Raw genomic sequence first — 24,123 nt, 5'->3', positions numbered from 1 at the left:
TTCACATTCTCTGAACCTCAGAGAAAGGAAAAACAATTCTTATCTCATTTACTGCTCCTGTGTTGTTCACAAGAGGAACATCATGGAAGACTGTTTACCTGAAGGGAACTGATAACTGGATTCTGGTGTGTTTTGATTCACTGACCAATTGAATCCAGGTGTGTGTGGGGCTGACAGTCACAAGATTCTGGGCAGTTGAGTGCTTGGCAGATTCAGTTTAGATGTAATCTAATATAGTGTAATATCATATAGAATAATATAGTATAATAAAATAATTAATTAGTCTTCTGGTAGGATGGAGTTCTCCTCATTCTTCCTCCCCTTCATCAAGGGCAAAAATCTCTATGATAGGAATGCCCTCACCTCTGTGAGCTCATGAACAGGAGACACCACCATGGACCCAGTGGTCAGAAGCAGAAATTTTTCCACACCAGCTGCTGGAGCAAGAGGTTGCAGATCTGAGGGGTTACTGGAGGTCCAGGTGCCAGCAGCTGAAAGACTGATGGGATGGACACCATGACCAAAACCCACTGGTGGAGAGATCTTCTGTGTGTGTTTGTGTGCAAGCACAGCCAGCCAGAGAGGAGGGATGCCAGGGAGGCCCTGGGGCTGCTCAGCTTTGCCCAGGTGTGATCTGTGTTTAGGAGGGTGCTGGAGAAGCCTCTGTCCTCCTCCTGCTGCTCCATCCAGCTGCATGGATGCCCTGCCTCACCACCAGCTGGACTTGCAATTGCAAACCAAGGCTGCCACACACCAGGGCAGGAGGAATCCCCTCATTCAAAACCCCACCAGCTCCAGCTGCTCCTAACAGTCTCATTTTTATTACTTTCTAATTACTGTCATTATCATTGGACACTCCTTGAGAAGAACTCAGCAGTTCTGCTTACAAGACAGACTGACCCAACTCACTGTCCAAAAACTCTCCCATCAGTCATCTCTGTATTTATCTACTGTCAATTTGTTCCTCTGGGGAAAATTCTTCTTCAAAAAATTCTGCAAGACAGGGTCACAATGAAAACCCATGGGAGTAACTTTTCACTGCCAGGTGTGCACAGATGTGCCCCCCTGCCCTGTCCTTGGCTTTCTGGCTCACATTTCTCTGGTGGCAGCATCAGAGCTTCACCTCTGCAAGTGGAGAAGGAAAGGGAACTCCATCCCAGCCAGGCTTCAGCTTTATAAGCCTCAAACAGCATTTTAGACATCAGCCCTTGATATTCATATGCAATAAGCTGGCTGCAGTTTGTGGCTTTTTGACCCAGAAAAAGAAAATGCTCTTCCTCTAATAGCAAATATTTAGCCCCAATCCCCTTTCTTTTAATTGGGTGCTCATTTACCCATTCCAGCCCTGCCCTGCTGGTGTTATTAGAGTGCTTAATTTTCAAAGCACTTGAGGTAATAACTGCATCATGACTAAAAAAAAATTATACTGGCCAGGCTCTGCTGGCGCAGCCCCATCCACTTGACTGCTTCAAAAGCACAAAACAGATGCAACAGGGCAGAATTTAGCTCCATTACTTAACAAGAGTATTAAAAGCTTCAGTTTGTGATGGGTTTTTCCTTTAAATTTCATATTAAGCAGGTGCATGGCTACATTTGAAACTTCTTTCTTCTGGCTGGCATAAAAGCCTACCCTCTAAAGCTCAGCGGGATACAGAGCCACAGGTCCATTCTCATTTACCCAGGAACCTGACCACTGCATATTCAATCTTCTCCTCTCTTTTGTAGCAGATGCTCTGCAATTATAAACAACATTTGTCATTACTCTAAACATGTGAGGCCGGAAGAAATATGATTCTTACACAAAAGATGAAGGCTGTACATACTAGATGAGAGGCAGATGGTAAATTAGCTTGTAAAGCCAAGGTCTCTGCCATTTATTTTTATTTGGAACAGATACATAACCAAAAAAAAAAAAACCTGAACAAACAAGCGGTTATCTCTACGGCTATTATGTAATTCCATGTAGCTCTGCCTGGTAAGAATCTGGATGGATTTATCCCTGTACCTCCTGAAGAAAATTAAGTCTGCAGAGTGCATCTGTTCCCCCCACAAATCAGCAGAGCCCAAATGAGCTGTGAATGGGAACAGAAGCCCAGCAGTGACAGGAAGGTGCAGTGAGGACCTGCAGGGTGACTCGAGCCACATTGCAGCACACACCTCCACCACACATTTCCATTTCCCAGACAGAACTTTGTCTGTCTTTGCTCTGTCCTCCTTCCAGAGACACTCACACAGTACTGGTCCTGCTGTATTTTATGCCACCCCTCACATTCAGATCAAATATTCCCTCTGAAATCTTTCCCAAGCGACAAAGCTTCCACAGGCCAAATGAAACTCAAACATCTGCACCAAAGCACAGAATTCACAAGGGAGCTGCTTTCAAAATAATCATTAATGGGACATTTCAGCAAGCCTCCTTGCAGTTACTTTAGGAAGTTACTGAGCTTCAGAGTTACTGAAAACAACCAGAACTGTTTGGCCTTCTCTGTCTGTGCTGTCACCCTCCTCCATCACACCTGGGGATGAACAGCTTAAAGAATTGGTTGAAAAAGGGCAATAATTATTCCATACATGGTGTATTATGCATTCCTCTGGTGAAGTTGGTGAAAAAGTGAGTGCATCTGGACAGTTTGGGGATCCTCAGTTTTTCCATTTCCTAACAGACTTTGATATCAAGAAGAAGATGTCTGTTAAAGATTGTTCATAGACTTTGATATCAAGAAGAAGTCTGTTTAAGCTTGGTCCTGGGCTTGATAAGGAACACTTTGCCAGTCTTAGGGACTAAAGTTCTGAATGTAAATTATTTTCACAGTAGAAAACTGAATTTTCCACATGGTAAGTAAGAGCTTGTGGGTTTGTTGTCCTTCTGTACCAGTGGTGTTAACCAAAAATTGCTGGGTCCAAAGCTGGCACAGTGGGCAGGCAATCTGAACCACCAACACCTCAGCCTCTTGCTGTCCCAAGGCTTTTGATAAGAGATAAAAGGTCCTGGGCAGAAGTTTCTGATACAAGATTTGGCTATATTCATTGCATGGGATTTCCTTTAGAAGGAATACCTTAAAAAAAGGGGCATTTTGTCATCTGACATGGATGTCATTTTTCAACAAGGTATTTTATTAAAGCTCTTAAATAAATGAATCCCACAAGAAGGTAGGTGGCCAGTTCTCTCAGATGCCTGCAGCAAAGGAAGGGACCCTGGGCACAATGAACCAAACTCCCAACTTATTTTTGACAAAAACTCAGCCTTATGTAAGATACATGTCCTTCTGCACCTCTCCAGATGCAAGTCACAGAGGCTCTGGGGTTAAAGCATCACTGGCTGATTTAGGTTTTGCCTCAAGGGCTTTCATTTTGAGAATGAACACCCACCTTTCAGTTTGCAATGCTTTAATTATAAATCCAAATCAGTTCATTCCCACATGCTAACCATGTAAATTTTGCTGGGATCTCCTTGCATGTTGTTTCTTGTAAGTCTTGACTTGTTATTTTAATAATAACACCAAGCACTGTTTTCTAATAGAAGACAAAGTTATCCCTCCAAAGCTCAAAGGGTACAGATGTGAATTATAAAGCAGCTGATTGAGGGCCTGCCACATTCTGAGTGTCATGTTCTGACTGTCTCCACAGTTTACCTACAAGAAAAATGCTACAGAGAAGCGTGAGGGGAAAATAATAATAATTTCTCAGAGGATACAGAGCTGAACTCTGAGATATTAAATCCCCATAGAACAAAAATCTGCCATAAAGAGCTGGTAAGCTCAGACCCCAAGAACTTCCAGAGCCACTTTCCAAAATGGCATGAAAGAAAGTGCACAACAAAAAATCAACTTTAACAGCATTTTTACTCAAGTTAGCTTCTGCTTTTGTCTGCTCTTGTGATTTCTCTTTCCTTTCAGTGAGGTTGTGGAAAACCCTGATGAACCATGTGATGTCTGAGGTTTCCAATTGCAAAATGCCTCTTGCTTGATCTTCCCTCAGCCTTCAGATGGATCTGCAGACTACAGAAACCAAAGCCTGCTTTGAAATGTGACAAAAGTACACCCAGATGCTGCTGCTTGTTGCCTCTAACTCCTCAACACCTCGAGCAGGGCATGGCCACCTATGGGCAGAGGATAAATCATTCCATCAAACCCCACTCAGCATACAGCAAGTTGTAGTGAAGGGTGTCAGGGTGAGCTACAGCCAGCCCCCAACACTTTTTGTGAGAGATGGAAACAGCAAAGATCAGAGCTCAGACTCCCAACAGCTCACTGTGACCACCTCCTGGCACAGGAATTCCAGAATGATTTAACTGGTAACTCTCTAAAACCTCCTTCCTCAGTCACAAGTTTTCACAGCAGCAGTTAATAAAGTTTATTCTATCAAAACATTAGCTAGAATGAAAAATAGTGAGGTCATTGGGATGTTTAGGTTTAACAAACAATACAGCAAAGAGAATGAAGATGTTCTGCTTTAAGGCTCAGTGACCAAAAAGCCCTGAGTCAAACTCAAGGCACATTTCTATAAAAGCTCCAGGTCTAAAAAACCTCCAAACAAACAAAAAAAACCTCAAACCCCAACAAAAACAAACCCACAAAAACAATGGATTCTGCTGAAAGGAAAACAAGTAATGCTGAAGTAAGGGCATACTCAGCTGGGAAACAGCAGAAGGCTCAGGCAAAGGGGCTGACCAAGATTTGTTCCCAATAACCTCTATTTTACAGAACACATGCAAGAGGACACTGGGAAGAGTTATTTATCACTTAATAAAACACTGTGAACTACTCCAGTAACAGCAACTACTCAATGTATTTTTACCATCTTGACACAGCTTAAGTGTTAAAAGAAAAACTACACAGATTTTATCAAGGTTAAAACATGTGCTTAGAAACCCTCTGCTAAAAATCATGCCTCATTTTAATTAATTTTGCCAACACTTCAAGCCACTGAAAAGGAATCTACACAATATTTGCCTGAAAACAGCCTTTTACCAGTATTGCAGGTGGTTTCAACCGGCCTAACTTGTTTATTCTTCCTAACATATGGATCTGAATTTGCACAAGAGATGAAAACAACTGTCAGACAAAGCAGGCAAAAAATGGTGGAGTACAATACAATCCACCTGGCAGAGAGAGGAGAGGGGGAAAAGAAGGAAAACAAAGAAGGAAAGGAAATTTCGAGAGAGAGGGAGAGGAGAGGAGAGGAGGAGAGGAGAGGAGAGGAGAGGAGAGGAGAGGAAGGAGAGGAAGGAAGGAAGGAAGGAAGGAGAGGAAGGAGAGGAAGGAGGAAGGAAGGAAGGAAGGAAGAAGGAAGGAAGGAAGGAAGGAAGAAGGAAGGAAGGAAGGAAGGAAGGAAGGAAGGAAAAGGAAGGAAGGAAGGAAGAAGGAAGGAAGGAAGGAAGGAAGGAAGGAAGGAAGGAAGGAAGGAAGAAGGAAGGAAGAAGGAAGGAAGGAAGGAAGGAAGGAAGGAAGGAAGGAAGGAAGGAAGGAGAAGGAAGGAAGGAAAGGAAGGAAGGAAGGAAGGAAGGAAGGAAGGAAGGAAGGAAGGGAAGGGGAAGGAAGAAGAAGGAAGAAGGGAGAGAAAGAAGGAAGAAAGGAAGGAAGAAGAAAGAAGGAGAGAAAGGAGAGAAAGAAAGGAGAAAGAGAGGGAGAGAAAGAAAGGAAAAGGAGGAGAAAAAAGGAAAAGAAAGAGAAAGAGAGAAGAGAGGAAAGAGAGAGAGAAAGAAAGAGAGAAGAAGGAAAAGAAAGAAGAAGAGAGAGAGAAAGAAGAGAGAAAGAGGAGAAAGAGAGAAGAGAAGGAAGAAAGGAAAGAAAGAGGAGAAAGAAGGAAAGAAAAGAAGAAAGAAAAGAAAAAAGAAAAAAGAAAGAAAGAAAGAAAGAAAGAAAGAAAGAGAAAGAAAGAAAGAAGAAAGGAAAAAAGAAAGAAAAAAAGAAAGAAAAAAAGAAAGAAATGGGGGGAAAAAAAGAAAGAAAAAAAAAAAGAAAGAAAAAACAGAAAGAAAAAAGAGAAATATTTCTCTCGGAAAGTGGGTTTTCGCTCGCTCCCGTTCTGCATCTCTCCCTCCCTCCCTCCCTCCTTTCCCATCTTAGCAACAGCGGCAGCGCCCGGGTTACTGCAGTGCATTGCCCGGCAGTAACCGCGCCGGCCGGGCGGGCATGCGGCACCTCCGGCACCGCACCTGCCCCAGCCCCAGCCCCAGCCGGGCCGTGCCCGCTCCCCAGCACGGATTAGCGCTTCATCCCGGCCAAATCCCCCCTGCCGCCCCCCACCTCCCCTGCGCTCCGTTTGGGCATCTCCAGAGGGGATGGGAGAGGGGAGTGGGGGATGTTTGCAGTGAAGTCATACAGAGGATGCTGCGAAAAAATTAATTAAATAAAGCGCACAGCTAAATAAAAATAAAGGGGTCTGTCCGAGCGTGTGTTGCAGAGCTAATTCCTAAGACAGCACCGAAGCAAATCGGCAAAGCCCAGGCTGTTTAAATCTCCGCTGATGGTTTGACAGCGGTGAAGTTTCCATCTTATGCAGAGAACGGCATTAGCATCACACGCGGCGCTGGGATCGCGCTGTTCCGATGGCACTATCTCGGGCTGTGACGGCCACTCCTGGCCTTCCATGAATACCAAACACCTGCCCAGGGCTCCGTGTTCCCCCCCGGACACTTCGGAGCCATCCGAGCGCTCCATTCCCCTCCTGCCGCCCAAAGCTGCGCAATAACAACCCGGACAGCAAAGACAGCACCAGCACCGCTCTGCTTTGCTTCCACGGGGTTGGAGCCATCAGAACAAACCCAAAATAACAAGAAATGGGGCGTTTTCTGCCGAGCATGGATTTCTGCAGTGAAAACCCCCGGTTTGCACGGTGCCCGGCCGGAGCCTGCCCCTGCGAGGTTACTCCAGACCAAATCCCAGCAGAGCTCAACGCAGCGCAAGTGACTCATTACAGCCCTAAAAATAACAACGGAGAAATTTCCAACTAAAACGTTGCCTAATTAACCATGAATACTGAGAAGTGTGAGAGGGGAGGGAGGAAAAAAAAAAAAGAAAAAAAAAAGAAAAGCAATCCCTGAGTTGTTGTTGTGGTGTTTTGCAAGCAAATTTATTACTATTTTCTTGCTGGATGCACTCAATTATATAGGCAGAATATTTCCATCTCCATACTGTATTATAGCAAACCCACCTAGAAACAATAGAGCAAATGTCCTTTCGTGGCTATATAGAATGTATTTATCTTTTCCAAGTAAAGCTGAATGACTTGGACCCAGACAGAAAGCTCCAAAGTACTTTTCATGCCCCCTTTGTATAGGGGACTATACATAATTCATCCCCAAACCACAATTCAGATTATTTCATGGTGCTTTTAACAAAAATGACAGAAACCCGAGGCACTGACTTTTCTACCAAATCCTCTTGCAAACAGTTTTCAGGAGTCCTAGTATGAAAACCTACATGTCTGTAATTTTTCTATGAACTGGTAAAACCAATCTCTGTGTTCCCATTTATATTTCAAAGAGCAGTTTAAATATACAGCTCAGAAACCAGGACTCACTTCCATCTCTTTCTCAGCCCTTAGATAATTGGCTTTGTGACAAGACAGTGAAACTTTGGCCATGTTTTGTTCCAAAGCTCTGCAGATCTCGCTTTTCACATTTAAGGATCCACACTGGATCTAACACAGGGCTCTTTCTTTTCCCCTCCAAGCCAGCTGGGTCCCTCATCCTAAAAGAAAGCAGAAGTATCCTGACTAAGCAGCCCATTATTTCTACCAAATGTGCTGAAGTTCCCTTTTTCTGGCTTTGCCAGTCCATCCTAACCTCACAGCAGTTCCTCCAGAAGCCCTGGGGCTTTCTGAAATCATGAACTTCACTGACCCACAGGAAACCCCCAGGACGTGCTTGAACATAGCCTGGATGCAAAGGCTAAGACACATTTTCAGTTCTGGAAGATCCTTAACCTCACAAGTCACTCAAAAATCCCTTTCCTTCAAACCTGAAGGAATACTGTTTCTACCTGTTGACAATTCCCTGAAAGTTTTATGGGGAAAATGCCAAAGTCAGCTGAGACCTTCTGAAATTTTATACCTCTTTACCTTCTCCCAAATTCCCATACTGGCAACAGCTCCTGCTGAATGGAATGGGTCAGATGGAGCAGCTTTGATCAAGGACTGACCTGCCATATTCCTTCCCTGTTAATCCCACTGACCTCAGGGGAAATTACAGCAGGAATTAACCAGCTCCAGAGTCACACCAATCTCTGCCGGGAGTCTGATAAAACCTCAGAAGGAGAGCAGCATTTATCATATAAACCTTAGAATCAAAATGCCCCTCCCTATTTTTAAAGAGAAAATGATATTTAATAGTTTAATTAAGCAGTTTAAGGCTGAGACAAAAATAAATGAAAAATTCCAATTTGAAGTCTACCATGGCTTCTTTAGCTTCTTTGTTGTTGACAAGCAATGCAAATTCACCTTTCTTTGGGCTTTTAGTGAAAAGTAAAAGACATGACATACCATGAGTTGCATTGTCTGAACAATCAAGCTAAGCACAGAACACAATGGTAGCACTGCTAATTATTCCTCCTTCTGCTCATTTAGAGCCTAACCTTAACATTACTTTGCAATGCCATTTTTACTGAAGGGAATTGCTCTTCAGCTGAATTCCTGTCCAACATGCTGGCACAAATTGTCTTTGCAAGGAAACTGCACTTCTGCCTTTGTGATCCAAAACTCTTGAAAGGTTTTAACTAATTCATTACAGTCATAGAGAATGATGTAGAAATAGTAGATTTTCTTTTTCAAGCTCCATTTAAGAATAGAAACACCATTAATTAAAAGACATTTTTGAAACAGCATTCCTTATCTCTTCTTACCACAACCAGCACCCAAGAACAATGTGAACTGAGAGACATCTCCTTTCTTTTTTTTCCCCAGCATTTTTTCTGCTACTCTTCTCATAAAAAAAAAGTGAATTCAAATATTTCACATTACAGCAATGGGAGAGACATTTAGCACGGGGAATCCACAAGGAATGCTGAACTGCAGCAACCACCAGTGTTTGGAGGTACAATATTGTCCTTCTCTTGGGCACTGCAAAGTCCCAGTTTCCCACTGGAACAGGAACCAGTCTAAGGTATTCAGAATAGTTTCATATGTAATCCACCAGGTTTGAACAGATATATCCCAAATTACACACAAAAAATCTTCTGCTTGCAGAACCACTAAAACAATTGAGAGAATCTGAACTGTTTGGTTCCTACCTTCACTGGGGACTATTTAGGCAATTTGGTTTTCTATTTCTCTAATGGAAAATCTTTCCTCTTAAAACCAATGTATTGAGCCAGCCCCTGGAGGAGGGAACATGTCTGGAAGGAAAGTTTGGTTCTAGAAGGTTTTTATAACCTGACCAGCAACTCACTGAAACACTGAAGGAAGAGACCTTTGGAGGTCACCTGGCCCAGATTTCTGTCTAAGCAAGACAACCTCCACAGGTCATTTCCAGCAGCAGGGTGTTTTGCCAGGACATTCTTTTCTTCAAGCCAAGTCACCCAGGCATGTCAGAAAATCTGAACAGGGGTTTTGGGTATAGAATCCCTCAATCAATCCTGGCCAGTGAGAAAGAGATTCAGTTAGAAATCCCAAGCTTTTAAATCTTAAATGAGACATTTTGGCTTAGCTCCATTTCTTGGAGGACAAAAAAACCTTCAGTGTTTTGTGTTCATTCTGATAAGATAAAGAATAATTTTGAATGTACCAAAGTTGCTGCCAAACCAAGCTGTTCTCCTATGGACAATGTGGCTCCATGCAATTTTAGCAAGTAATTAAAAGAAGGCCAGTGGGTCTACATACAGTTTTGATGTTGAAAAACCCATTAAAGCATGAAATCTGCAGATCTTTCAACAAATGAATAATTGTATGCACAGCCTGTCCGCATACAGTAGCACTTTCATGGCAACAGCTCCAGAGCTTTTCATTCCACACATTTTTAGACTATTGAAGCCTTGGTGTTGTGATAATGATACAATTCACAGACAGCAGCCAAGTGCTTGGTGAAACAATTTCGAGTGGGACCTTTAAGCCAGTGGATTTGTAGTTTCAGGGCCAGTGCAGGTACCAAACATGGCTCAGGTGAGGGCTGCACTGGCAGGGCCTTATCTCTAAAAAGAACTGAAGCACACAACCATGCCAATTTACACTGCTGGGAGAGAGTTCCTCAGGGAAGGGCAACTATGGCATTTAGTGCACAAAATTCTCTTGGAGATTTCAATAGTTTTCTCTTGGGCATGCTTCTTTTTGCTGGCAGGAATTTACTGCATGACCTAGTTTTCCTTTCAGAGAGGAGCAGCCACACACACCAAAAAAAAACCCCAAAAACCTAAAAACTCTCTAGGAAACACATGGTTACACAAAGCCAGTGAAGGCATGAAAGGAATTGATGCCAAGCAGAGGAGAAAGGACAGAATCACCTTTCAGAACTGGAATCAACCAAGAACCTATAGAGAAGAGAGCTGAATAATCTCTTCTTACTCCAAACTTCTCTTGTTTGACAAGTGCCCAATATTTATCATTTTGCAGTGAACTCTTTGCAGTGTGTATCAGCAAACTAAAGAGCATCCTGGTCCTTGACTGAACCTCAGGATTCAGTCCCAGTGATTTCATCACAGAAATTGCAAGTTTTGAGAGACCCATCTAAGCTGTAGAGAAACCCAGAGCTCACAGCATTTCTTTCCAAACACATCCTTTAAGGAAAACAGTTTTTATCCTGGTGTCTAAAGCCTTCTGGAATTCTGAGATATTCACTGTTCTGAAAGAGTACTGAAAAAAACAACCATCTCACAAAACAGCCAATTGCAGGAGTAAAATAACAAAGCCTCCTCACTTCTCCCACCCCCATTTTAAACTCCTGCGTGCTCTACCCACCCTCAACAATAAATTGTAGACAAGGCAGGATCACAGGACAGATATTTGGCAGCACAGCAACACTATATTTACTTCAGATCCTCAAGAACTGGGAGGCAGAAATGAGCAGATGTATGAACTGTGGATGGAACCTCGTTTTCCTCACCTTTCTTTCTCCACCATGGCCCTTCCTGGATGGAGTAGGACAGTTCTTTGAACTCAATGTTCACAGCTGGCCTGCGGGGCAGGTAGGAGAACCTGTGAGCTTCTGTCAGAGCATTGTCCACTTTTTTTAAGTGTCCATTGATGAGGTGGATGTCCTGGGTGTCGGTGCCGTTGGAGACCACCTCGTCCACAGAAACACACACAGACTTGGGCTCGGCCATGGTGCAACCAGAGCTGCTGCCACCCTGCACGGAAATGGAGAAAGTTCACAGACTTTTGTTTGGGAACACGTTTCAAAACCTTCTGCGCCAGAATTGTGCTTTAAATAGCACAAAAATCCAGCTGTACTGCACTGAAAGGTGAAAGAGGAGTAAAATAAATCAAGCTTTTGTTGGTTCTTTTGCCTGAGCCTTGACAGAAGAGGTAAAAGAGCTCTTGCAGCACATACAGTTCCTTTAGCACTAGTTTTTCTTTCAGATCTTGCACCAGATTAATACATTTATAAGTTCAGTCCCCATTGTATTTGGTTTCTCATGCACTCAAGGAATTTGGTTCTAGTTACTCTGATTCCAGGACTTGGGACAGAGCTGAAGGGGGAAGGGATCTGGCTGAACAATTATTTGTGCAGATATTTCAAAAGACAGCCACTCAAAATGCCAAAGAGCTCTTGCTCCTCTGGATCAGCCTATGCTTCTGTCAAGGTGAAATTACATTTCTGAGAATTTTCATATGTACTATTTCATGCTTTATTTTCTCCTGCACTGATAGTTCTGGAGACTTTGCAACCTGGGCTGACAGTACAAGGTTTTTCTGGAGGTCTTTTAGGAAAGCACAATGCTTTGCACCCAAAATCCTTGACTGCTTTCCATGCTTGATAGTGATAACTAATGGAAATCTTATCAGCTACATGAGCACACAAACTCTGCTCCAGTTCTTGCACCACTGACACTGTAAGGTCAATGTCCTGTGCTCACAGCCATTCCTCTTGCCTATCACAGCACTCTGTGCAATTCCACTTGGCACTTTTTGGACTAAACCTCCTTCCCCTCCCCTCCTGGCCATGACAATGGCCTTCCACCCATCTTTCTCTCTTTTTTTTTATTATACCTACATAATTTGGATTTTTTCGGATTCCTTTTACCACCACAGGTGCCTTGCACTAATATGAGCAGGATGTGTGTAAGCTCAAGAGAAAAACAGCCATGAATTTTCTTCAGCTAAACAGAATTTTGAACAGTTCTGTTTAAAGGCTGTTCACTGTCATCTGTTGTTTGGTGGATGTCACAAACAGAGCCAAACATCTGCACAGTTGCCTATTAGGAAATTTAGTATTTTTGATGCAGATTTGTATTGGAAATGACTCCTGTAGATGGCTGATGTGCCAGGCCTTCCATGCTGACCCATAATACAAAGTTATCCCCTGTAAAGCAGATGTGCTGCACTACTTTTCAGTCCATGAACACACACAGAGCTGCAGATCTTGCCACTGTTTCCCTATATTTGTGTAATTCAGCTAAAAAGTGACACTGCCTCCTCCTGCCTGTGCTACTTCCATTTCCCTCTCATGGTTCCTGGTATTCCCATCTTTGCTGTAAGAGCAGCCCAGCTCAGATCAGTCACTTGTCATGAATGCTGACAAAAACATTTTAAAAACCTCCAGTCCTAAATAATCACTGATGAAAAAAAAGTACTCCTGCTTAACCACTCCATAGCTGGCATCTTCACATTCTTCACACACAAGCCCCAAGTTCTGGAAGAAAATAATCAGCTCTGCTCACCACATTTTCTCCAGAAAGAGATTTTAATCGTGCTCTCACCTTACTTAGAGGTCAGGTATCCACTAACACTTACTGTCAAATTCTTAAATAGTTCACTGCCATTGTATGTAATTTGAACATAACAAGAGTAATGTGAAACATCTTAGAGCTCAACAATCAAAGCTGGGGAACTTCCCTAGAAACTAAGAGAAGGCGAGTTAACAATATTCTTCCCTGAATGTTTTCAAGGCTCACTCTGGCACTCATAATCTCTTTTGTTCTGAGGAACCACTGGGCACTTTCACAGAATCTCAGGGAATGTCTGAAAATGAACTCTGAATGAGCAGGTCACCTTGATTATCTAGGTGACAGTCAGAGCTTCTCCAGTTTAGATCGATTCCAAAAGAAACATCCTTTGGACAAGATTTGCCTCTGACTACTCAATCATCCAAGAGTATGAAGCCAAAGATTTTTGTCACTGGGACATTAAACAATTTCAGTCACTGTGTGGACCGAGCTGCCTCTTCTCACACCTTCCCCCTCCAGGGACCACCCGCTATGGGTGAGGATCCACCGAGCAACCGGGATGATCTAAACGCCTCCTGGTATTGGGATCGCTTGTAAAAAGCTGGGCAATCCCGTGGCTACGACAGGCACAGAGGCACAGACACACCTGAGCCCCCTCTGCACGCCCCAACACCTGCAGCACCCTCTCCTCGGCGCTGCCACCCCCAGCGATGCCCCAGCCCCGCATCCCGAGCCCTGCGCTCGCAGCCCCGGCGGCTCCGCAGCACTGCGCTCACCTCTCCGCGGCTTTGGGGCACTTTGGGCTATATCCCATGGAGTTTGGTGGAGCCGCTGAGGAGCCGGGCCGCTCCCGGAGCGCGGCCGGTGGCAGGGGCAGCGCGGTCCCGCGGGCTGTGCCCGCTGCGTCCCCCGCCGGCCCCGGGTGTTATGCAAAGGTTACGGTCCCTCCGCAAATCCGCCGGGAAGCCGGCGGGGCGCAGCGGCGCAGCGAGCATGCTCGGCGATAATCCCCCCGCCTTAGCTACAGACTGAGGTAACCAGCGGTCAAGTCCCGCCGTGCGCCGCCAGCCGCTCGCACACTCGCATCCTTCATCCCGCATCCCTCACCCCGCATCCTTCATCCCGCATCCCTCACCCTGCATCCTGCATCCCGCATCCCTCACCCCCTATCCTGCACCCCACATCCTTCATCCCGCATCCCTCATCCCGCATCCTTCATCCCGCACATCCCTCACCCTGCGCATCCCTCAGCGCCCATCCTGCACCCTGCAGCCCTGAGCGCACCCTCCGACCCTGCTTTTCCCTCAGGAGCTCCCCGCCGAGCCCCGGCTCCATCTCCGTCCCCCAGCCCCGCACCTCGCCCCCCGGCCGGCGCTGGCAGAGGGAAGGCAGGGCTCGCCTTACCAAAGCGCTGCCCAGGGAGAAAGCCGCCATCAGACATGCCATGTGCGCCGCTGCCCGCCCGGCTGCCGGCGCAAGGAGCCTCCAGTGCCGCCTCTCCGCCCCGACTGGCTGCGGGAGGCGGGCGGGCCGCGATGGAGCCGGGGCCGCCCCCGGCCCGGCCCGCCCCCAGCCGGGATGGGGGAGCGGAGGGATCGGGGCACCCCTCGGGGCACCGCGGAAGGTGGGCAGCGTGTCCCCAAGCCACTGGGGCCGTGGCTGTCGCTCTGCCCAAATGCGCGGCAGACGCTTGTCCCGTGGAATGGGGCACCGAAGGTCGCTCGCTGGGATAGAATGAGGAGGGCAGCCAGAATTTTCCCCACGCTCCAGGCAGCGACAGCTTCCTAAAGAGCTCCCGGAGGCTTTCTCTGAGGAAATGGGGAGTAGAAGCATCATCCAATATCGCCTTGTGCATCCCATCTTCATGAGGACGAGGCAGTTCTGGCCCTGGGACTCCTACCCACTGATTTGTGAGCCATTATAGTCCAGGAATGGAGAGGAAGAGATGTTGTCACTGAGTTACTTTCTCCATTCATTATTCTTCACACCAAAGACCTGCATTTCAGCGAGGTCACACAATCACAGAATCACAGAATGGTCAGGCTGGAAGGGACCACAGTGGGTCACCAGGTCCAACCCCCTGCTCCAGTAGGATCCCACAGCACACAGCACAGGATTGTGTCCAGATGGTTCTGGAATATCTCCAGTGAAGGACACTCCACACCCTCTCTGGACAATCTGCCCAGTGCTCAATCACTGCTGAGGAAAGTTCTTCCTCATGTTCAGGTGGAGCTTCCTGGGCATTGGCTTCTGCCCATTTCTCTTGTCCCACTGCTGGGCACCACGGAGCAGAGCCTGCCCATCCTCTGTCACCTCCCTTTGGACAATGAGGTCCTGCACATGCAGGGCAGAGAGTGGTGTCCACATGGCACTGGGGCTGTGCTGGCTCTGCTGGCTTGGATCTGGATCCATGACTAGGCCTGGGGGTTGCGACCATGTTCACAGGGGTCTTAGGATGAGGGAAGAGATGAGGATCTCACTCCATGTTTCAGAAGGCTTGATTTATTATTTTCTATATATTACATTAAAACTATACTAAAAGAATAGAATAAAAAGTTTCATCAGAAGGCTAAGTAAGAATAGAAAGGAAAGAATGATAACAAAGCTTCTGTCTCGGACAGTCTGAGCCTGCTGGGCTGTGATTGGCTGTTAATTAGAAACAACCCCATGAGACCAATCACAGATGCACCTGTTGCATTCCACAGCAGCAGATAAGCATTGTTTACATTTTGTTCCTGAGGCCTCACAGCTTCTCAGGAAGAGAAATCCTAAGGAAAGGATTTTTCATGAAAAGATGTCTGTGACAGCAGGTGGATGCATTGGCTCTGCCACTTGGGGACAAAAAGCTCTGCCCCAAGAAGCCAGATGCTGAAAAACCCACCAGCCATCTGAGTGTTCCCATTTCTGCTGGGATTGTTTTGGGTGTGTGCTGAGGCTCCCTCTCCATTCCTCTGGAAGCAGCAGAAAGTGGGGATAAAATACAGCAGAGGTCTGAGAACTGGTTTCAGAGCAACCACCAAACATGACATACAGGAGTCCATAATCTGAGAGGAATCTTCTAATCAGGGAGCTTCCCAGAGTGGCTGGAACTCGTGTAGCATTGTACAGACACGGGATAAGCCTCACAAAGCCCTGGGAGGCAGGTAAGTATTTTATTCCTGTGTTTACCACAGGCAGCAGGGCACTGCAGGGAGGGAACTGCTGCCCAGAACATCTGTGCCAGGCCAGATGTGGTCCCTGCCCTGCAGTGTCCTCCCTCCTGACAGTGCCTGTGAGGTGAATGCACACAAAAGTGCTTCAGCACAGGGCTGGCTTCTGTCAAATGTCTCCCTGAAGCTCTCCCAGCCCTCAGCTGTTCCTGGCTCAAGGATTTCCTATGTGATTGTCTCTCCAGAAGGTGCTAATAACCCTCAGTGAGAATCTCTTCCACGAGGGAAGACTCCCCCTTGGAAACATGCAAAACTCACCATCCACTGCAAGCCTTGGCAGGGAATAGTGAGGAGACTCTGATTTCAGCCTTGGATTCTGTCCTTTGGTGTTGCAGAAAGTTATTTACTAATAACTCATTTACTGGGGATCAAATATCTACCTGCTGTGGAATATCAGTCCAACATGGATGGACCCATCCAGAAGTCCTCACTGAAGGCTTAAACTGTGCTTGAGTAGACATTTTAAATACAAGAATCACCTAATATTAGGAATAAAGAGAATTTATGATGCATTCTTCCAGTGAGGATCCCAGGGTTTTAGTTAACTTGATTTGGAGCACATGTTTGTTGCACCCACAATTTATTCAAGCTTATCTCTTGTAGTTTCCCTTAGAACACTGCAAAAGCTGCATTGTCTCCATACAGGAGCTGAAAAGGGCTATGAAATATTGATGTGTGTGTTTAAGGCATTTACAGGGTAAAAAAAAAAAATACTTAAAGATATCATTATTTTAACTTTGAGGTGGAGCTAGAGACAGAGGAAGCCATACCCTGATCCTAGTGAATATGTGATGCAGATGTTTGCTATCCTGTTTAATTCCTAAAGGCTGAGAGAGAAGCAAGGAAAGCACCATAAAAGCTGTAGCAGAACTGAAATGTCCAGTCCTGAAATGTGCTGCACAAACCAAGTTTCAGTTCTGCCCATGAGAAGTTTGTGGTACCAAGGTGCTGCCTTCCACCAGAGTTTTTCCTGGGCAAGTGTAAATGACCAGATCCCTCAGATTTATTTTTATCATGGTGGCTGCAGTATCAGTATCTACAGGGGTTTCTTGTAAACCACTGAGACATAAAACAGGTTTATCAGAAACCAAGTTCTATTTGGTATTTTGGTATCTATTTTGATACCACACAGGGAAAAAAAAAATCATTACATAAGATGAAGCATGCTAAAAATAGCAATCTCCTGCATTCCTACATTCCCTCATTAACTCTTCCATTAACTTTACAGGTGATCCCCTGCTCCCTGCAGACAAAAAAATATCAAGAATACAACTCTGTGTAAAGGGAAAAAAAGGAAGTGAAAAAAAAAAAAAAGTAGAGATTTAAAACTGTATTAAAAAAAATCCAAATTGACAAGGTGGTTTGGATGGCTTATGGAGTATGTTTGCTGTCTTCTGATGCCCTGTGACCTTTATTTCTGCAGATTTATTTATCATCTGGGAAAATAAAATTGGTGGGGGGTGTGAATCACCAGCAAAAAGTCTTGTGGCTCTTGTCAATTCTTATTCGAGGGAAATAAAAGTGGAAATAAGACAGGCTTGAAGAGGAGCAAGATGAGGTTAAGGAAAAGTTGTTTGTAAGCCCCTGAATTTGTGTCATGGTCTGAGTGCTCGGTGGAGAATAAGAAAGAAGAAGAAAGGAAATTTCAAGGGAAGGAAGGGAAGGGAAGGGTGTAAGAAGTAAGTAGGTGATTGTAAGAAAGAGAAGAATGAATTGAAGGAAAAGGGAGATTTTGTCTCCCATGGAGTTAGTTTGGAAGTGCCCGTCCTCTGCAGGAGCCGACTGAATGTGTTTGTGTGTTGGGCTCCCGCTTGGACAGAGCACCCTGATCCTTTGCAGTGTTGCGTTGCTGAGATTGGTGGTAGTAGATACTCCATAGCTCCTTCCCCACCTTGCTGGTTGTCAAACCCTGCGGCGATGGCAGAGGCGGTCCAATCTCCCCCCGGCAATGGCGAAGCTGTTTGTTCTTCCCCCTCCATCACGTTCGCTTGACGGGAAACAAAGCACATGCGGGGCCGGGCCGGTGCCGCGTGTGTTGCATGATGGCTGAGGGAGCGGGTGCGCTGACGCACAGCCCACCTGCAGCATATGCTCATCGTGCCGATGCTGGGCTGGGTAAGACGGGACGACTCGAACCTGCGACTGCGGACTTTCCCGAGCAGAGTCCCAAGGCACCGAGCCAATCCCTCCGTGCGCTCCGCCTCCTTCAGCCGGGCTGCTCATGGCTGTCCTGAGGCCGAGCCCCCCTCCCCCCCCACCTCCGGCCGTGCTCCGCTCTTCCCCACTCTCCTCTCACACCCGACACTCCCACCTCTCCCACACTAACACTAACACCACAAACAACACACACACAACTCCCGCACAAAAACAACATCAACAACAACTAACAACCCACACATACACCCCCGCATCCAACACTCGCAACAACACCCTCTACCCACAACCCCCAACACACCCCCACAACACACACCCCACACCCGCACAAACACACCACACAAAACCCCACTAAGCAGCCACACACTCCCCACAGCTCACAACACACCCCTGCACTCACCAAACAGCCATGCCCCACACACACACACACACTCCCCACACACAACACAACCCACACCCACCGCCCCCAGCACCGCCCCGGCCCACCGTCCCCAGCACTGCCCTCCCTCAGCACCGCGCCCACAGCGCCTCACGCACCCAGCACAGCCCCGCTCCCGCCTCCCAGCCGCACGGGGGCAGGAGCCACCACTGCCGCCACCGAGGGCCTTTAACTCTGCTTTTACTTCTCCTCCTCCTGCTCTGATTTGCTTGGCAATTAATTCAATGAATTCCATACAGTTAATATTCCCAAGTGTGTCTGTTTTATCCATGATTGTGTTTACTCAGTAGTCTCTTTCTGCCCTTAACTCATGAGCATTTTATTTCTCTCCACCGTGAGGGGACAGTGACAGAGTGGCTTTGGTGGGTGCCTGGCATCCAGACAGGGCCATCTCAGCAAGAGCAGGGCCTGTGCTGGATCTGATCAGAACCCCCTGGATCCTGTTTCACTTCAGCCACTAGACCTGAAATGATCTTGGGTTTTGTGAGGAAAGAATCTTCACACCGGGTAAAATCATAGTGGAGACTAAAATGTACGGAGGCATAGTTATTCCCCCCATATTTCATGCACATAATTTGAGTCACTGTCTGTGGTGTTGTGAAAAATGCATGTATTTTATGATTGGCTTTACGCAAATATTAAAACGAATATTATACGCGTTGTGTTAGAAAGTAATGCCGTATTAGTTCTCTTACGTAGTGTATTAAATAGAGTTTCAGATTACAACAAAATGTTAAAATAGAAACTATGCTATGTAGGATAGTTTTTTCCTAAAGAAAGAACTCGCACGGAGATATCAGTCACAGGACACATAAATCTATCAGAGAAAAAGAATTTATTGCTCCAATATCAGGAGAAACAAACTTCTTCCCACCTTGCATAGCCAGGACGATGCTGTCAAGATTTAGAGGAAGAAGCTGAGGATGACCAGACAGAATCCTGTGTTTGAATGGAATTTATGCACCATGTATGAGGTGTATGAACATGCAACAGGCTATTGTTGTTAAAGGTTAATCCTCTGTTCATGGGTGTCCATTTTCAGGCTCCTGCTGCCCAGAAAAATGTACCTGGACATCTAAAACTCTTTGTTTCTATTGTCTCATCTTGTCCTAATTCAAATTGTCCAAATTATTATTACTCTAATTCTATTACTACTGTTATAACCATTTCATTGCTATTAAACTTTTTAAAAATGTAAAAACAAGTGATTGCTGTTTTTCACAATTTAATTTGGGATATGGCTCTTGCCAAACCTAGGACAGTTTGGGCAATTACAATTTTATAGGCTGTAAAAAAAAAAAAGGGAGTGGAAGGTATAATTTCACATATTTTTACTAAAGTGAGAGCAAGTGAGAGCACTCACTCAGGGACAGCCAAGGGAAACCTTCAGCAGAGCTGCTGGGAGGAGGTCAGGGGAAGGAAATACTCTGGCAGGCTGATGAAAAGGCTGCAGCCTCCATTTGCAGGGCAAGGTGGAATAAGGTCACCGCGGAGATGGGAAAGAGAAAGAAGTGTAAAAGGCAAAATATTTTAGTTCTGCTGTCTTCTGATGCCGTGTGACCTTTATTTGCGTAGATTTACTTATCATCTAGGAAAATAAATTTGGGGGGGTGGGGGGGGACACCAGGAAAAAGTCTTGTAGCTCTTGTCAATTCTTCTTGTAGGGAAAGTGGAAGAAGCAGAGGTTTGAAGAGGAGAAAGATGAGGTTAAGGAGAAGTGTTGTTTTGCCAGTGAGGTGGTGAGTTAGTGTGAGGTGTTAGGTGTGAGCGTGTAGTGGAGAATAAGAGAGGAGAGGAAAGGAAAGGACGAGCGGTTGGAGGGGGGAGGTAAGAAGTAAGCAGATGAGTGTAAGAGAAGAATGAATGGAAGGAAAAGAAAAGGGAGATTTTTGTCTCCCATTAAGTTAGTTTGGAAGTGCCTGTCCTGTGCAGGAGCCGAGAACGTTTCATCGTCGTGTTGGGCTCCCGCTGGAGCAGAGCACAGAGATGATTTGCAGTGTTGCGTTACTGAGATGATCGGTAGTGTGGAGCCTTTGAAGTGCACTTTCCTTGTCCCTTGCCGGCCAACCTTCTGAAGCCACTATGACTCGGAATCCTTGTGGCGCAAGCGTTGCACGGGGTGCTTGGAACTCGCTGCCGCCGCTGTCAGAGGACGCGGAGCCGCCCCGGGCGCTCTCCGGTTGATGACATTGCTTCTGGCCTGTCCTCGAACACCAGCCTCAAGAAAGCTCAAGAAAGTAGCGGCAGCTCCCGAAGGCGCTGAGCCAAAGCTCCCAGCTGCTCCGCCTCCCTGCTCATGGCTGCCTTCAGGCCGAGCCCCAACCACCGGCCCCGCTCCCCTCTTCCCCTCTCCTCTCACACCCGACACTCCCACCTCTCCCACACTAACACACCACAAACAACACACACACAACTCCCGCACAAAAACAACAACAACAACTAACAACCCACACATACACCCCCGCACCCAACACCCACAACAACACCCTCTACCCACACCCCACAACACACCAAAACACACAACTCCACAACACACACACCCACCCCCAAACACCCCACGCTCACACAAACACACCACACAAAACCCCTCAAAACACCCACACAATCTCCACACACTCCCCACAGCTCACAACACACCCCTGCACTCACCAAACAACCATGCCCCAACAACTCGCCCCACACACACACGCCCCACACACACACTCCCCGCGCACAACACAACCCGCACCGCCCCCAGCACTGCCCTCCCTCAGCACCGCGCCCACAGCGCCTCACACACCCAACACAGCCCCGCTCCCGCCTCCCAGCCGCACGGGGGCAGCAGCCACCGCTGCCACCACTGAGGGCCTTTCAACTCTGCTTTTACTTCTCCTTCTCCTGCTCTGATTTGCTTGGCAATTAATTCATTTAATATCCCCCAGTGAGTCTGTTTTACCCATGATTGTGCTTAGGGAGTGGCCTCTTCAAAGCCCCTCCCAGCCGCTGTGGGTTCCCTGCTGAGGGAGGGGAGTGGTAATGTTGGAGTGGGTCGGTGTTGCGGTGTATTGGGGGATGTGGGGAATGTGGGGTATGGGTGTCGATGTGGGTGTTGTGTTGTGTGTTGGGTGAGGGATGGGTGGTTTGTTGATGGTGGTGGTGGTTTTGGGAGAGAGTTGGGGGTGTGTGAGAGTTGGGCTTTGTGTGGTTGTGTGAGTCGGGAGCATGGGAGCGGGGCGGGAATGGCGGGGCAGACGGGAGCCAGGCGCTGGGGCTCGGCCTGAGAGCGGCAATGAGCAGCCCGGCTGAAAGAGACGGAGCGCACTGAAGCAGTGGCTCAGTGCCTTGGGGCACTGCCCCACAAATTCCGCCGCTGCCGGTTCTAATCCGGACCATCACCAACCAGCTCCACCATCGGCTGCACATAGCTCTTCCAGCGGCTCCGCGCCCCCTGCCCCGGCCACGGCCGTCTCGGAGCTGCCGCGCAGCGCCCAGCGTCACCAATTGTGCGTGTTTACTGCTCAAGAGGGACTTCAGCTTGTAGCTGCATTGAGATCCAGCAGGGCGAGGAACGCGCGCTTCCTAGTCCTCCACCAAGCTCCTGTCAATCTCAGCAACGCAACACTGCAAATCATCTCTGTGCTCTGTCCAAGCGGGAGCCCAACACATAACACTCGGCTCCTGCACAGGACAAGCACTTCCAATCTGACACTATGGGAGACAAAAACCTCCCTTTTCCTTCCATTCATTCTTCTCTTACACTCATACACTTACTTCTTATTCTCTCCTCTCCCTCTCCTCTTTTTCTCCACTCTGCACGCACACCTACCACCTGACACTAACTCAGCGGCTCACAATCAAACCATCTTTTTGTTTTCAGCCTCATCTTTCTGCTCTTCAAACCTGTGTTCTTTCCACTTTCATTTCACTACAATAATAATAATTGACAAGAGCAATAAGAGACCTCTTGCCTATTTTTTCCCCAATTTTGTTTCCCTAGTTGATAAAGAAACCTCAAGAAATAACTGGGCCAGGGCATCAGAACACACCAAACATACTCCACAAGCCATCCAAACCACTCTCTGCTTTCAAATGCCAAAATCATCCTCTGTCCACAACAAACTCTTGTTCTGGCAGTTTTGTTCTGGCAAACAGTTGCATGAGCCTTTTACAGTGGCCACTTCCATTTTGCTCTCAGCTTGACTCTTTAGCAAGATTTCTCCTGGAATTTTTTCCAGAAAACTCCTTCAGCTCTACCCACAGCAGCTTACATTAACAGCAAGTTGCAAATTGGTCATGCTGAGGTGCAGTTTGAGTGAAAATTCCATCCAAGATATTTTGCCTTTTACACTTCTTTCTTTTTCCCATCTCCAGCCTGAGTGCCCAGGGACCAGGTGATGTGGGAGAGGTGCTGCTTGCAGCTTTTGCTGAGAAAAAGCTGAGTTTGGGTACTGGCTGAGAATTGCCTTTAGAAACAGCTTTCAGGTACGAAGCACAAGTCAAATCTTCCCTCCAGGCATCAATCTTTCGCTTTCAGGCATTTCCTTCTGCCTAGCCTTCCCTGGTGATATGTGTGTCCCCCTTTGCCAGGTGCTTGACTCCATCCCTTGGCAGTGCAGAGGGAGGCAGAGCTAAAGGATTTCAGGAGATTGGTGCCATGGCTGATTTCCACGTTGGCCTGCAAATGGAGGCTGCAGCCTTTTCATCAGCCTGCCAGAATATTTCCTTCCCCTGCTCTGCTCCCAGCAGCTCTGCTGAACGTTTCCCTTGGCTGTCCCTGAGTGAGTGCTCTCACTTGCTGCCCTGTGCCCAGAGCCTGAGGCTCCAGGCTGGGCAGCTGCAGCCCAGGCAGATGGGATGCCTGAAAGGCAGCTGGGATTGCCAGTGCTCAGCGTCAGCCATGGGTGCACATTTCTGCTTCTGAGCAGGGCAGCAGAGTTGGAGGGGCACTGCGCTGCAGGGATGCACAAAGATGTCCAAAAGAGCCTCAGGGCTGGGGGCCTTTTCCCTAGAGCCCCTGTCTGCTTCCAGCATCAAGCACAATCTGCTGCTTCTTCCTTCATCACAGCTGAGGGAAAGGCTGCCTGCATGCTCTGTTTACATCAATGGAAAGCTGTGAGTTCATAGAAATTCTGCCCAGTCTCTGACCAAATAACTCGATGTGTCCAAGCAGCAAGGCTGGCAGTGTGTTTTCTTGCTCTCTCCTAGCCCATCTTGGGATCAGCTGGCAACTGAGAGCTCCTTAGGTACAGCCTAATGAAGCACCAGCTCTTGCAGAGCTCAGCTAAGCCCCTGTGGCTTCTTCTTCCCACTGCTATCCCCATTCAGTTTGCTTGATCCAAAGGAAAAAAAAATCCAGAAAAAAAACCCCTCGCATCATAGGAGAGAGGAATAGCGGATTTGTATTTACCAACCAGCTGTAGGTCTGCTGGTAAATAAAACTAGCACTGGGAAATAAAAGAAACAATGGGAAGAATTTCACTGATGAATGGCAAAAGATCTTTGCTTTTACAAATAAACTTTAGGT

At 46.8% G+C, this 24,123-nt stretch overlaps 1 protein-coding gene across 4 annotated transcripts in view; it reads right to left on the bottom strand.

Moving 5' to 3' along the window:
• ABCG1 (ATP binding cassette subfamily G member 1) overlaps positions 1–14,342 on the bottom strand; it is a 61,798-nt gene extending 47,456 nt beyond the window's left edge. For 3 of the 4 annotated variants that reach the window (XR_010439200.1, XR_010439202.1, XM_064705738.1), the window contains exons 1-2: positions 14,223–14,342; positions 11,036–11,279 (exon numbers count right to left, since the gene is read on the bottom strand). Coding sequence is in view for 2 of the 4 variants with exons in the window: in XM_064705738.1 (XP_064561808.1) it covers positions 11,036–11,279; positions 14,223–14,264 (286 nt within the window). In the remaining 2 variants the exon portion in view is untranslated. Of the gene's footprint in view, positions 1–11,035; positions 11,280–13,594; positions 13,759–14,222 lie in introns of those variants that run through there. The other variant, XM_064705754.1, reaches the window with a different exon arrangement.
• Between the last annotated feature and the right edge of the window lie 9,781 nt (positions 14,343–24,123).

Source organism: Zonotrichia leucophrys, chromosome 1 (genome assembly GCF_028769735.1).
Source record: "Zonotrichia leucophrys gambelii isolate GWCS_2022_RI chromosome 1, RI_Zleu_2.0, whole genome shotgun sequence".
In the NCBI taxonomy this organism is placed as follows: Eukaryota; Metazoa; Chordata; class Aves; order Passeriformes; family Passerellidae; genus Zonotrichia; species Zonotrichia leucophrys.
This window is presented reverse-complemented; position numbering and strand designations above follow the sequence as displayed.